Source organism: Heterocephalus glaber, unplaced genomic scaffold (genome assembly GCF_053883595.1).
Source record: "Heterocephalus glaber isolate CG9 unplaced genomic scaffold, H.glaber_assembly_v1.0 deba00001745, whole genome shotgun sequence".
Lineage (NCBI taxonomy): Eukaryota > Metazoa > Chordata > Mammalia > Rodentia > Bathyergidae > Heterocephalus > Heterocephalus glaber.
The window spans coordinates 2,957,740-2,972,930 of NW_028258451.1; the positions used below are offsets into that span (position 1 = coordinate 2,957,740).

The window sequence follows — 15,191 nt, forward strand, 5'->3', positions numbered from 1 at the left end:
CATTTTATTTGCATTATAAATTTTCAAGGAACTGTTTTGGAATGTTAGTAAAATTTTGCATTATCTATATGTGGATGTAAATTACATCAAGTGCATATTTTATTATTGCTATTAGGCTTTGTTAATATTATTTAAATGTTTTTATAATACTTTAAATTGCAGATATTAAAAATTAAGTCTGTTACTTTAATTAATATAAATGACCTTTTAATATTAGTATTTAATTTTGCTTAGGTATTCAATTATTTGTGCACTTTCATCACATTTAGCATCTTCCTTACAACTTCTCATGTAATAAATATGATGCTCTTATTGTATTTAGAATTATATTTTAAAATTTTGTTTGTATCATTTAGACAAAGAAATCTAATGTATTGACTGTGTGTGTTGTGTGGGACTTCAAATGTTCCAGTATCTATGGACATGTGTCTGCATATATATGCATGTGTGTGTGCATACAAAAGTGTCACTGCATGTGTGTGCCAATGGGTGGGGTCTGTCCATTTGTGCTTGTACTGAGCTTTTCCCCTTAGTCCCTGAAAACCAGGATCTTATGTTGTCCTCCTGGGAATCATTTACAAGAAGAGGTAATTGATCCACTATCAGGTTGTATGAAAAGCTTATTAATTTTAGATGTATTTGAACTTTCATTTACACACTGTAGATTAAATGAATTATTTGATAAAATATTAATACAAATGTGTGTCTTTTCACAGCCTTGTTAAGAATAAAAAAGAAAAGTAGATGATAACTGGAAGACAGACTGAGAAAACTGAGAGAGGAGATATATAAGAGGAGAGGACAGAGAGAATAGGAAAAGAAGCAGAAAGGAGAGAAGGAAAAAGAAGGGAACCTAGTAAAGAAGATGGGAGAAAGAAACATTAACTTGAGTGAACATCAGAAGAAGAGAAATAGGAAGAAATGGAGCAGAGGAACAGGGAAGAAGAGGACTAAGAGAAAAATACAGATCACAAATTGGAGGAAAAAAAGAAATGGGAGGTATAAACTGACAGCCAGTAACAAAGATAACAGCGGTGTGTGTGTGTTTGTGTGCGCGCACGCATGTGATGAAAGGGTGAAAAAGGGTTGAGAGTACAGAAGAGGGAAAATCAAGTGTGCAGACACTTACGCAGGAAAATTGGAATAAGACCAAAAATAAGGACTAACAGCAGTACTTTGGAGTGAAACAGGGAGAAGTCCGAGAGAGCACCAGGAAGCCATGTTGGGGAAGAGATGAAAAAGAAGTGAGGATATGTACAGTACTTTCTCACTTAGCAAACTTGTTAAATTACCTAATTAATTCAGTAATGCTTTACTGTTACCTGTTCTGTAGGTTTTCTATATATCATGGCAAACTTTTGGCCTGCCTGTGCTGCAGTAAGTGTAGAGAAACTGTTGTGAGCCCGTATAAAATATATAATATAGTCAATGTTGCTGAGTAACAAAACTCCCTCTCAAATATTTCTATTTTAATATTTAAAAAAATAATGGCAAGTGGTCTGTGAGCTGCAAGTTGGACAACCCCCGCTAAACCATATCATCGACATATATGTTGAAGGTTGGCTTCGTTCAGTTTTTGTTTTTGAAAATAGGATTTCCAATTGTGCAACTTGTGATATATATGCTGGAATCTCTAATCACAGGTAGGTAACATTGGTGACAGTGACTTTACATTTCATTCAGATGTTTGGGAGTTTTCCTTTTATAATCACACTTGCTCCTGTTTCACAGTCAGGAGTCCCACCTCACTATGAATCTACTTGGATAGTTTTCCTTTATCGGTAACATATATTTCCTGCTTCTTTCTTTGTAATATTTTCTGTTTATCTTTAGAAAGGAGGAATTACACGAAGTAATATCTATGCAACTATCTTTTCCTGTCATTCAGTCTAGAACTCAATAATTTTGGAAAAAAAACCCAGTTGTAATTATACAATAGCATTTTAAAAAATTGTGATAAGATAAACAATTTAAACTTTGCCACTTGGACCCGTTAAAATATAAGGATAAGTGGTGTTAAATACCTTCACAGTGGATTCCATGGTGCATACAGATGGCACTGTGGGATGTACCCTGAGAGGGGGTGCAGCTGCAATTGTGCAGCTTATGGGGCACCCTCAGGTGCCCGTATCTGTCCCAGGAGCTCTCAGCGAGCAGAGCAAAGAGGCTCAGCACACAAGCTTACCTTAGTGTTCACCAGACAACCTGTCCTGTCCGGGGTGCCCGGTGTGGTTAGAGGACACGGGGAGTGTTTACATTAGTTTCTTCTGCAAATGGGAAGGAGACAGAGATGGAGATAAGGGAGAAGGAGCGGAGCGAAGTAAAAAGAACTGAGATGTATAATGTACTTGCACCAAACCTCTCGAGGAATGTAATCATTATGTACTGCAGACTTGTACTAATAAAATTAAAAATTACAAAATAAATTGTTAAAAACTTATTAGATTAAAAGACGCATTGCCTTAATCGCCCTCAGAATGCACTCATCCCCTCGTCCTCTCAACTTTCTGAAGCAGCGCGGCAGTCCTCTTCCCTGAGTGTCTTTAACTGCCCTGTCCTGGCTGCCTCGATGCCTTGAATCGATTCAAAATGTTTCCCTCTCATGGTCACTTTGACTGGGGAAGAGCCAGAAGTCGCAGGGTGCCAGATCCGGTGAGTACGGTGGATGAGGACACCGTGTGTTTTAAGAGCTGCCTTGGCGCCAGCAGGCGCTGGGCAGCAGCAAGTCACCATTTCCGATCCGCGGTGATCAGAGCAGGTCCAGAAGCAGCAGTGGTCTGGTTTCTCCAGGGCAGGGCGTGGCCAGTGTCAGAAACTAAGGTGAGAGCCTGCTCCCGAGGAACCCTCGGCCCCTCCACCTCGCCCCGGTTGTCCTTTCCGGTCTGGGCTCCATCTCTGCAGCCCGCACGGCTGCCTGTGAGCTGCACTTACTTTCACCTCCAGCGGAGGGCGCCTCGGCTCTGCTGCAAGAGTCTCAACCTCTAAGATTTAAGCGATCCCTTCCACCGCAGATTTGGGCGTGATGGCACAAGCTTGTAATACCAACATTCTGGGAGGCTGAAACAGGAGGATCACCAATTCCAGCTCAGGCTGGACGAATTAGTGACTTTGTGAGGTTTAGTCTCAAAATAACAAAAAATTTAAATTTAAATTTAAAAAAGGGATGTGGATGCAGCTGAGTGCGAACAATCTCCAGACACACAAACACGCACACACATACATAGACGCACACATACTACACTCGACTCCCCAATCCAAGGCATCCATCCACGGGCTCCCCGAGAGGTCGAAGACGTTTCCCGGCACCCAGCGCGTGGCGAGTGAGTCTTTTCTCGCACTGGTAGGGCATGGGCTGCCCCTCGCGGCGCTGCAGTAGCAGTGGGCATTGCATTACCCAGAAACGCTTCGGGAGGCAGAGGCAGGAAGATCGCCATGAGTTGGAGGCCAGCCTGGGCTACATGGCGAGTTCAAGGATAACCTGACCTACACAGTGAGACGCTATTAAAAAAAAAAAAAAAAAAAAAAAGGCCCGGTACCCAGAAACGCTTGCAGCGACGCAGTGCGTAGTTCCCTTGGCGACCCGGGGACCGGGCCCCGCCAGCGGGCGTAAACTTGGGGAGGGACTTCCGGCTTCTCTCTGGCGGTCATTTTGGCCGTCTCTGCTGTCGGGCCTGTCGACAGCCCCTCCGGTGTCCCGCGTTGAGACGCAGTGACTGACCGGGGCCTGAGTGGGGGACGCCGCATGTCTGGATCGGTGGTGCCCGCCCCGGGCGCCCCAGAGTCGATGGCGGCGGCTGCGCCGAGGGGCCCGGCCCAGGTGAGCGCCGCTTCTCCCCCGGGAGGACTCGGGAGCCCTGGCCGCGTAATCACCGCGGACGGACCTCAGCTGCGGGACACCGAGGAGAGGCCTCCTCGCCCCGGGCCCCGCGCCATGCAGACGCGGGCTGGTTGGGGTTGCGGAGTGCCCGAGGGCCGCTCAGCGGAGGAGGGGCGCGGGAACGGAGACCTGGGGTCTGTACGCTTGCTTTCACGGCCGACAGCTGATAGAGGTCGGTTACGCAGGCCCTGAGGCACGAGGCTGGCCCTCGACTTGGGCGCAGTTGCTTGGCTCTGGGGCAGTGCCGGGGTCCAGGGAGCCTCTCTGGTCTGGCTGTTCCCGCAGGTTCCCAAGCCTGCTGAGGTGCTGCTGGAACCTGCTCAGGTAAGTGGAGCATGTCCCAGTCACCCACTGCTCCAAGCCGCCACCCACATTTTCTTCAGATTTCTGGTAATTTTAGATTGGGACCCTGGGGAACCACCAAGATCAGGGACTTGGAGTTGCATGGAGAAGTTCCCATTTAGGGCCACCAGAGAAAGAGCTTGTCACAGGTATGCAGATACCAGCCTACAGAACTGGTTGGAAGTGAGAGTGTTTAGGGAACTGTGGTCCTTTTCATTGGCAAAGAATTCCAGACAAGAGGAGACAGGAGGCAGGCTTGGACTGAGCACCTGTGAAGTTAGGCATCTATTGTGGAGGCAGTGAGAGTTTTGGATCAGGGGAGGGAAGTTATCTTTTCCAGAGGTTGATAAGTTCTGTCTGGTTGCAGAATGGAAAACAGCGTGAATGAACAGAGAGCTGGCACTAATGACATCAGACTGGTATCTCCTCAGGTTTGGGGAGCTTGGGAGGAAGGTGGTCATGAGAGTGGATGTGTGGGACATGGATGGTGGGTCTTTCAGAGAAACAGTGGTCACGGTTTGATCAGTCCCTGTCTTGCCAGGGTAGTGTCACCTTTGAAGATGTGGCTGTGTACTTCTCTTGGGAGGAGTGGGATCTTCTTGATGAGGCCCAGAGACACCTGTACCTTGACGTGATGCTGGAGAACTTGGCACTTACATCCTCTCTGGGTAAGTCTTGTATGCCCATTCTTGTCCTCTAGGTTAGATTCTGCCTTTTTCCTTCTCCTGAGGAGCAGCATTGTCCTGAGATCTGGACCATGGGTACGCTGCTTTTCCCAGTTTCCTGGTAGGTGCTGTGGACTGGGAGCATTCCTGTTGCCCTCTCATCACAGTACCTGCTGTCCCAGAGCCTCAAGGTGAGGATTCAGGATCAATAATCTTATAATGAGCCTAAGAGATGTCATCCAACTTGTCTTCACCCAGTCTGGTAACTGTCTAGGTCCATGCACTCAAGTTTTCTTCTTTCTTATACCTGACACTTATCCATTCCCGACTATGCTGTGAAATCTTCTCATTGAAATTGTCAGTCTGATATAAATTGTTCTTGGAAGAATCTCCTCTAAGGTGCCATTTGTTTTTTTGTGATAAGATATATGTAACAAAGTTTATCACTTTAATCATTGTAAGTGTACAGTTCAGTGGAATTTAGTACATTCACATTATTGTGCAACAATCATCACCACCCTTCCGTAAGGTTTTGCTCTTGCAAAATTGAAACAACCTGTTAAACGATAATTCCTTTCATCCCCTGCCAACCACCATTCTTTTTTTCTTTCTGTACATTTGACCTAAGTACCTCATGGGTGGAAGCAGACAATAGTTATTCTTTTGCATCTGACTCATTTCACTTAGCACAGTATTTTGAAGCTATACCTATGTTGGAGGACAAGGCCGAATCGAACGTCCTTTCCTTTTAAGGATAATATTCCATTGCATGTTTGCACTACATTGTGTTTGCTCACCATCCATCAGTGTATGCTGTGTTATTTCCACCTTTATGCTCTTTTGTAAGTAATGGTGCTGTGAATATTGGTGTACAGATATCTTCCCATGCTTTTAATTCCTTTGGACATGCAGTATGTGCAAAAGTGGAATTGCTGGATGATATAGTAATTCTATTTTTAATTATTTTGGGAGCAGTCATACTTTTATTTCACTGCATCATGTAGTACTTTTTTTATTTTTTTAGCCAGTGATGCATCAAAGTTCCAGTTTGTCCACAGCCTTGTCAACACTCATTTTGTATTATTGTAGTAATTGCCATCCAAACTGGTGTACGGTATACTTCATTAAGGTTGTGATTTACATTTTCCTATAGATTAGTGATATTGAGGGAGATGAGCTAATTGGCCTTTTGTATGTTTTCAAAAAATTTCTATTCCAGTCCCTTGGCTGTTTTTTAATTTGGATTATTGTTGTTGAGTTTTAGGAATTCTCTGTATGCTTTGGATCAGATGTGCTCTGGATCAAAGCTATGTGATTTATAAATGTTTGCTCCATTCTGTGGGTTGGCTTTTTATTGTTAGTGTCCTTTTATATATGTGATTTTTGTTTTGATAAAATCCAGTTTGTCTGTTTTCTCTTTTATTGCCTTTGCGTCATTTCGAAGGAGTCCTTGATAAATCCCATATCATAAGCTTTTCCTCTATTTTCTTCTGAGGGTTTTATAGTTTTAGCTCCAACATTTAGATCTTTGATCCAGTTTTTTTTGTGTGGTTTTGTTTTGTTTTGTTTGATTTGGTTGAGATTGGGTTTTGCTGTGTTAATACAGAGTTCACCTATGTGGCCCAAGCTGATCTCGGGCTGAAGTGATCCTCCAAGTGCTGTAAGAGTGCACCACCATGTCCAGCTTGGTCCATTTTGCGATAGTTACTGTATGTGAGGTCAGGTTAAGTTCCAGCTTTATTCTTTCACATGTAGATATTCACTTTTCCTAGCTTATGTATTAGAAGGTATGTCCTTTCAGTCTTGGCTCCCTTTGTGGAAAATTATTGGCCAGACATTTGAGAGTTTTATTTTTGGACTCTATTCCATCATTGATCTATGTGTCTGTCTTTATGGAAGAACAACATTTAATTGCCATAGCTTTGCAGTAAGTTTTGATCTTGCTCAAGATCACTTTAGCTATTCAGTGACCCTTGAATATGAATTCTAAGATGGATTTTTGTTTTCCAAAAAAAGAAAAAAAAAATCATTGAGGTTTTGATGGCTATTTCATTCAATCTGTAAATCACTTTGGAGTACTATAGACATCTTAATAATATTAACTAGTCCAGTCCATAAACATGTAGTATCTTCCTATTTTTTATTCTTTATTTTTTTTGGCAATATTTATAGTTTTTATAGTGCACATGTTTTACTTCCTTGGTTAATTCCTTAGTGTCATATTCTTTTTGATGTTATAGTGTATAGCAACTGATATTTGTGTGTTGTTTTTGCCTTTGTTTGCTGAATTTATTAGCCATAATTGTTTTTTGGTACAATCTTTAGGGTTTTGTACTGTTACATGTGAACAGAAATAATTTTGCTTTTTTTTTGCCATTTTGATCTATTCTCTTTTTCTTGCCTGTATTACCATGACTAGATCTTCAAATACTATTTGGATGGATGCAGGCAGACTTGTCTTGTTTTTGCTCTTCCAGGAAGTGTTTGGTCTTTCAACATTTAGTATAATTGTAGCTGTCAGGTTTTTTTCTGTGACTTTTTTTATGTTAAGGACCCCTCTGTATAACTGGTTTGCTTAGAGATTTCCTCATACAAAGATATTGAATGTTGTCTAATGGTTCTGTACATCAGTTGAGGTGATTGTGTGTGTTTTTCTTTTGCCTTTTCTTTTGATTGATTTTCTTAGGTCGAAGCACCCATACCTTTTTTTTTTTCCCTTTGGTACTGGAGATTGAACTTGGGACCTTGCACTTGCAAGGCAGATGGCAGAACCACTGAGCTAAATCCCCAGCCCAGGTTGAAGCAACCATATATTGCAGGAGTAAATTATTTGGTCACTGTATAGTCCCCTTAGTATGCTCCATAATTCAGATATTTGCTAATACTTTCTGGATAATTTTTACATCAGTCATCAAGAATTGGGCCAGGGATTTAGCTCAGTGGTTCCACCGCCTGCCTTGCAAGCACAGGGTCCCAGGTTCGATTCCTGGTGAAAAAAAAAAGAATAGTGTCTTTTTCTGCTTTGGAATCAAAATATTGTTGGCCTTATACAATGTAGTTAGAAGTCATGCTACAGTTTGGGTGAGCATTAAGGACAGGTATTAGTTCTTCATTAAATGTTTACTTGAATTCACCAGTGAAACCACCAGATCCAAGAGTTTTCTTTATTGCTCAGCTTTTTTCCATTACTGGTTCAGTTTTCCTGCTATTTATTAATGTGTTCAGGTTTTCTATTTCTTCATGATTTAGTCCTGGTTGGTTTTGTGTACCTGAGAATTTGCCTGTTCTCTCTGTTACAGAGTCAGTTTATGTTTCTGTAGAATTGGTAGTAATTCCCCCCACTTTAATTTATGTAAAGGTTCATCAATTTTGGTAACCTTTTCAAAGAACCATTTTTTGATTTCATTGATTTTTCTGTATTGTTTTCTCTATTATATTAATTTTGGTTCTCATATTTTTTAAAAATTAGTTTTGTGTTTTATTTGTTCTTTTGTTTGTAGGTCCTTCAGGTATACAGGTAGACTGATGAATTGAGATCTTTCTTTTTTGATATGTTTATAGCATATGTTTCCCCAAACATTGCTTTTGCTGCATCCCAAAAGTTTAGTTATATTGTGCTTTTATTTTTATTCATCTGTAAGTATTTTCTAATTTCCTTTGTTATTTCTTCTTTGCCTATTAAAGGAAATGCTGCTTGATTTCTCCATATTTGTAAATTTTGTTTTTCTTCTGTTATTTCCAACTTATACCCCATTGTAGTTAGAGAATATACTTTGTATGATGTAAAAAAAAAATAATGGGGATTAATGTGTGTCCTAACATGGTCAATCTTGAATGTCTGAAGTGCACTTGAAAGCTATGTATATTTTGCCATTGTGGGATGGAGTGCTCTCCTCATATTTATTAGGTCTGCTTGGTTTATTGTATTATTTAGGTCCTTTATTTTCTCACTCTTCTCTCTGTCTATTACTGGGATTGGGGTATTGCTATCTTCAGTTTTGATTGTAGAACTGTTTTTCTCCCTTCAATTCATTCAGTTTTTTCTTTGTGTGTTTTGATTATGTTAATTGGGTAATAAAGCAAAGTCCATCTTTGTGTCTTATAATCTTTTTTGATTTAAAGTCTGTATTATCTGATATTAATATAGCCATCCTTGCTGTCTTTAGGTTACTATTTAAATAGAATGTCTTTTTCTAAGCTGTCACTTTCAACTTATTTGTGTCTTTTAATCTAAAATGATAGTTGGATCATGGTTGTTTTCTTTTTTGTTTTTTAACCCATTCTGCTAATCTTTTTGTGTAGAGTTTAATTCATTTACATTTAGAATAATTACCAGTAAGGAGAGACTGACCTCTGTCATCTTGCCATTTGTTTTCTATATGCTTTATAGCTTTTTTATCCCTAATTTCTTGCATTGCTATTTTTGTGTTCAATTCATTTTTTTTCACTGTGAAAAATTCTAATTCCTTGTCCTTTACTTTGTGAACTTTTTTTTTGGTACCGGGGATCGAACTTGGGTCCTTGTGCTTGCAAGGCAGGCGCTGGAACCATCGTGCTAAATCCCCGGCCCTACTTTGTGAACTTTTCTGAAGCTATTTTTTACAGTTACCATGCAAATTATATTTCATATCCTATTTTTAATGCTCTAATTTGAATCTATACCAACTTGACAGCTAACATTTTCCTGTGTATCGTTGAGAGCTGTGTTGTTCAGGGCCAGTGTTAGCTGCTCTTAATGGTCCGTCTTTCCCTGAGGATTTGCACCATCCTGGTCTAACTCCTCAATAGGGACCAGGAGAAGACTCCTCCATGCTTCCCCAGGATGTTCATGACTCCAGCTGTAAAAAGATGGATTCAGAGAGATCCTGACCAAGGGGATGGCAGGACATTTGGACTGTTTTCAACTAGGAACCTGTGGTTTTGACCAGTTTCTTGATGTTATTAGCATTTGCAACTCACTATTACTTTCCCTTCTCTGTTTTTGACAATTTATCCACTTGTGATTTTTATTTTCACTTCCATCCCAGAGCAAATCCCTACCTGTCTGTAATCTGTATCTTATGTATTCCTCACACCACTTTCTCTGTTTATTTTATACTATGTCCTGAAGTATACATATATCCTTTAATAGTTCCTGAACACCAGTTACTGCTCAAGTGACATTTTCCTGGGTCTAGATTATAGTTCATAGCATCACATGTCACTAGCTGATACGGTCCAGCTAAAACCATTTAACAAGGAAATGAGTTGAACAAGCCTTTTGCCCTGGATGATGCCTCCTCCTTATGTCTTGAGTCTGGGAAGGCTTGCTCTCCTCTGTGACCTTAAGGGCCCTGTATTGTAGAGCAGCTGTTTCCACAGCCAAAGCCCAATTTCCTTTTTCTGAAAACAGTCCCATGCACTGGTTCTTTCCAGTATCGGGGGGGGGGGGGGTGTGTAATAGAAAGCAGTTCACCATGGCCCAAAGTTTTTATTAGTCAATGTGAATAGACTTTCTTGAGGATGGAGATAACAGAAAATCTCTAGACAGGGAGATATTGAGGAGTTAGCCTGGGTTTGGCCTATACTTAGATGTAGAGAGAGTGTTATAACATCAGGTGGTGCTATGGAATCAAGATCTTCAAATTATCTACAATAATGGAAAAAATTAATTTTGCAGTTAAAGACATTACGGTGTTTAATTTTTATCTGACACTTGTTTATAAATTATGAAATAAAGGGATGTTTTAGAAAATTCAAGTAAGACAGTGGATTCCTACCAACAATGAACTGTAAAACAAAAGTTACACTGACGTCTAGTGGTTACATACAAAAGAATGCAGGTTTTACCAAATCTTGCCATCAGTTCTTTTGACAAATTTCACTTCTTTTCTGATACATTTTCCTAAACTCTTCACCAGGCGTATCAACATCATCTTCTGTTTTAAAAACTCCTTTAGGAAGATACCCTAGTCATTTTGTAGTATGTTCTTTGAGAAGTTTTAGCCTTTCTTCTTCAGAAATTGCATTGATACACCCTTGTCTTCTTTGCTGCAATTGCCATTCTCAAGTTCACATTGCTTGTCTGCAAGGAACTGGTTACCACGCTCTTCAGTAAGTTTTTTCACAGCCCTTCTATGTTCCAGTTGCTTCATTCTTTGTTTCTGAGCATTCATTAAGTCTATCCGATCATCTTCAGCAAGTTTAGCTAGCATAGTTTTTCTAAAGATCTCTTCTTTTGGGGGGGTACTGGGGATCAAACTCAGGATCGTGCACTTGCGAGGCAGGAGTGGTGCCACTGAGCCAGATCCCTGGCCCTAGGTCTCTTCTTTTGCAGCCTGTTGTACTGGTTCTTTCAAGGACATTTGTTTCTCAAAATCTTGCTTCATCTCTTTTTGCTTTCTCAGTTTCTTTTCTGTTTCTTTTATTTTCCTCTTACAAACTTCAGCTTCTTCCTGATATAATTCTTGTCGAACTTGTTCCAAATCTTCATGCTGTTGTAGCGTTTCTTCCAATTTCTGAATCAGCTCATTTTGAAGCAATAGTCTTTTCCCCTCAACTTCTTGAACTTTTGCCATCCTTCTCTTTGCTGCTGCATTTTGGCAAATTCCATCATTTTCCTGTTTTCCTCTTCCATCTCATGTTTCTCTTTTCTCCACAGAGCCTGCTCTTTCTGAAACTCTTGAATGTACTTTTAAGTTACATTCATTTTTTTCTAACTTTGTTCCCTTTCTAATTGATCTTCGTATATTTTCCTAACAATTTCATCAACCATGAGTTTTTCTTTCAGCTACTGCTCATAAGCGTCCTGCTTTCTTTTTTCTTGTTCTTCATGTTGTTTCTCTTAAGTCACGATAGTATTGTGCCTTCTCTTTGTTTCATCTGTCTTGTAGAGCATTCTCCTCCTTTATTACTCTCTCGTGCTCTTCCATAATGGTTTTGGCTATTTCAGCATTACATCTCCTTTGTTCATATTTAATGGCATCCTTTTCAGCAATCTGGGCTGCCCTCTCTTTATTCATGTAAGTGGCTCTTAATTTCTTCTCCAATTCTCTGAGCTCAATACTATTTTCTTTTACTTGCTGCCTCATCTTTTCATCTTTTAGATTTTCACGTTTTAGTCTTCTCAGTTCCACAGCCAATTTTTCTTCTTGTTCAAGCTGGAATGTCCTTAATCTCTTGTTTTCTTCTGCTTTTTTTTGGATGGCTTCTTCCATATCCAACTCAAACTGCTCGTTCTGTGATAATCTGAGGACTCTCTTGTGTGCAACATAGTAATCATTTTAATTCTGCACAGTTTGGTTCCTGCCAGGCATACTGGCGCATGCCTATAATCCCAGCACTTGGGAGGCTGAGGCAGGAGGATCACCATGAGTTCGAGACCAGCATGGGCTACATAGTGAGTTCAGGACCAGCCTGAACTACAAAGTGAGACCCTGCCTCAACCCTCCGACCCCCCAAAAAACCCCAATTTGGTTCCTGACTTGACTCTCTATCTTTTTTAGTGCTTCCATGTGCAATTTTTTGCTGTAGTTTTGATCTACTAATTTTTGATGCCTTTCACTAAAGCTCAGAATTCTCCTTTTGGAAGCCATCTTGGCTGATGAAAAGTCAGGTTCCTCCATTCAGGTTCCTGAAGCAACTAACTTCCTCAGATGTGTTTTTGTGATTGTGTTGACCCCTCCTAATAAAGGCAATGTGTACTTCATCATTACTTTTTTACTTTCAGGTTGTTCATGTACAGTGGAGCATGAAGTGGCATCTTGTGAGCTGGGCCTTTCTGTGAGATCATCACAGGTCAGGACTCCCAAAGAAGGGTCATTTTCCCAGAATGCCTATGCTTGTGAAATTTGTGGCTTGGTTTTGAGAGACATTCTGCACGTGGCTCCGCACCATGGAACACATTGCGGGAAAAAACCACACAACTGCGGGAAGCAATTCCACTTCACTGCTAATCTTCCCCAGCGCCAAAGGCAGCACATTAAAGAGGCATCCTTTGGAAGCTTTGTGGACAGAACCTCATTTATAAAGAGCTGCATGCTCCATGTGTCAGGGAAGCCTTTTTCCTGCAAGGAAGTTGGGAGGGGCTTCCTGGCCAGCATGGGATTTCCCTGTCCACAAATCACTCACACAGGAGAGAAACCAAGTAACTACCAGGTGGCTTTTCATAATGGGAAAAATCACCACAACTGGGAAGAATGCCGAAAAACCTTCAGCCACTCAAACACACTGGTTCAGGACTGGAGAGTCCTTACTGGGAAAAGGCTTTTTGAGTGCAGCAAGTGTGGGAAAGCCTGTACACGAAGATGTAATCTCATTCAGCACCAGAAAGTCCACAGTGAAGACAGGCCTTATGAATGCAGTGAGTGTGGAAAATTCTTTACCTACTACTCCAGCTTTATTATCCATCAGAGAGTTCACACAGGAGAAAGGCCTTATGAGTGTGATGAATGTGGGAAATCCTTCAGTCAGATCTACAGCCTCAACAGCCATAGGAAAGTTCACACTGGAGAAAGGCCTTATGAATGTGGGGAATGTGGGAAATTTTTTAGCCAAAGGTCCAACCTCATTCAACACCAGAGAGTTCACACTGGAGAAAGACCTTATGAATGCAGTGAATGTGGAAAATCTTTTAGCCAGAACTTTAGTCTCATTTACCACCAGAGAGTACACACTGGAGAAAGACCTCATGAGTGCAGTGAGTGTGGGAAATCCTTTAGTCGAAGTTCCAGTCTCATTCACCACCGAAGACTTCACACTGGAGAGAGGCCTTATGAATGCAGTAAGTGTGGGAAGTCCTTTAAGCAAAGCTCTAGCTTCAGTTCACATCGTAAAGTCCACACAGGGGAAAGACCTTATGTGTGTGGAGAATGTGGGAAAACTTTTAGCCATAGCTCCAACCTTAGGAACCACCAGAGAGTTCACACTGGGGAAAGGCCTATTAAGTGCAAAGAATGTGGAAAATCCTTTAGCTGCAAATCTAACCTCATTAAACACCTGAGGGTTCACACTGGAGAAAGGCCTTATGAGTGCAGTGAATGTGGGAAGTCCTTTAGTCAAAGTTCTAGTCTCATTCAACATCGGAGAATTCACACTGGAAAAAGACCTTATCAGTGTAGTAAATGTGGGAAGTCTTTTGGCTCCAAATCTGTCCTCACTCAACACCAAAGAGTTCACACTGGAGAAAGACCTTAGCTATGTATGGGGCACACACATTCTTTGTACTGTCATTACATGGGAGCAAACCACCTGAGAGCCGTCCATCTGAATTGAGCCCTCAAGATCTGAAGACACATGGTGGGGAGAGTCCCCTTTAGTTCCAGGTCCATAGAAGCTTTAAGCAGCTGTGTTAAACTTTGTAACCTGTGCAAGGGCCTTGCCGTTTGTCACTGTTTTGAGGCAGAGGCTATTTCACTTCTCCACTTGCAAGTCTACACAGTGCACCTGTCACCGCCCCAATGTGTACAGAGGAGCTGCTCCTCCCCATTTGCTGGATGAAATCATGAGAAGTCTAAGCCCTCCTTCCTGTTCTCCTGAAGGTTAGGGCATGAACTTGACCTAGTACTAGAGACACAGGTAAGTAAGTGTGTTTGGGCCGCTTGTCAAGAAGAACTCTGACACTGGATGTTTTTCCAGCCTCTAAGTCACCAACCTGGAAACTGCCTGCCTATATTGTTTTGATTTTTGTAATAAAGTTCATTATTTAAGTTCCTGTAATCTTGGAATTCTGTTCACTGTGTGAGATGTCTTCAAAACAGTACACACCTTTTGTGTGTGTGTGTGTCGGGGGGTAATTCAGATAATTTGGTACCTCAGAGACAGGAATAATGTGAGAATGTAACTATCTTCCCTGATTTGTCCTCTAGGCTTCCTGAGTTGTGGATTGAGTGCCAGAACTTTTTGTGGTCTCAGGGAACACCTTGAGGAGGCAGGAAGTTGTAACAATCCCTATTGTTTCTGGGAAACAGACAAGCTTTAGATTTCTGGGTTGTTTTTTTTTTCTTGTGTCTTTTTTGTTTGTTTGCTTACACAAGATACAGTGCCCAGCACCATGGAGTACAGTGTCTGCCCTAGGTTCTGCAAAGGAATCAGGTGCCTGTATACCCATAATTCAGTGAGCTTGTGTCCCTCTTAAGATTAAGGAAGCCAGAGAGAATCTTAATAGGTACAAAAATGCTGGGTTAATAAGGAGTGATGGAGACAGCAGCAAAGTACACAAAACTTGTTCCTTGTAAAATGTTCAAGTAATTGTGTTGGATGTGCACAAACATTATCATCATCTCCAGGGATGTATATCTGGTCTATAGCTGAGGTCATTGTCAGGAAAA

At 41.2% G+C, this 15,191-nt stretch overlaps 1 protein-coding gene and 1 pseudogene across 2 annotated transcripts; one reads left to right on the plus strand and one right to left on the minus strand.

Moving 5' to 3' along the window:
- The first annotated feature begins 3,595 nt into the window (after positions 1-3,595).
- On the plus strand, positions 3,596-14,575 carry LOC101706607 (uncharacterized). 2 transcript variants are annotated; one of them, XM_087200852.1, is made up of 4 exons: positions 3,596-3,817; positions 4,163-4,201; positions 4,761-4,887; positions 12,593-14,575. In XM_087200852.1, exons 1-4 carry the CDS (start codon positions 3,743-3,745, stop codon positions 14,056-14,058), a joined length of 1,707 nt encoding a protein of 568 aa, XP_087056978.1. In that variant the 5' UTR covers positions 3,596-3,742; the 3' UTR covers positions 14,059-14,575. The 2 variants fall into 2 exon arrangements, with proteins under 2 accessions (XP_087056978.1, XP_087056979.1); XM_087200853.1 differs by lacking the exon at positions 3,596-3,817 and having other exon boundaries at positions 3,836-4,638.
- Positions 11,161-12,110, minus strand: LOC101706233 (meiosis-specific nuclear structural protein 1 pseudogene; annotated as a pseudogene).
- Positions 14,576-15,191: the final 616 nt, after the last annotated feature.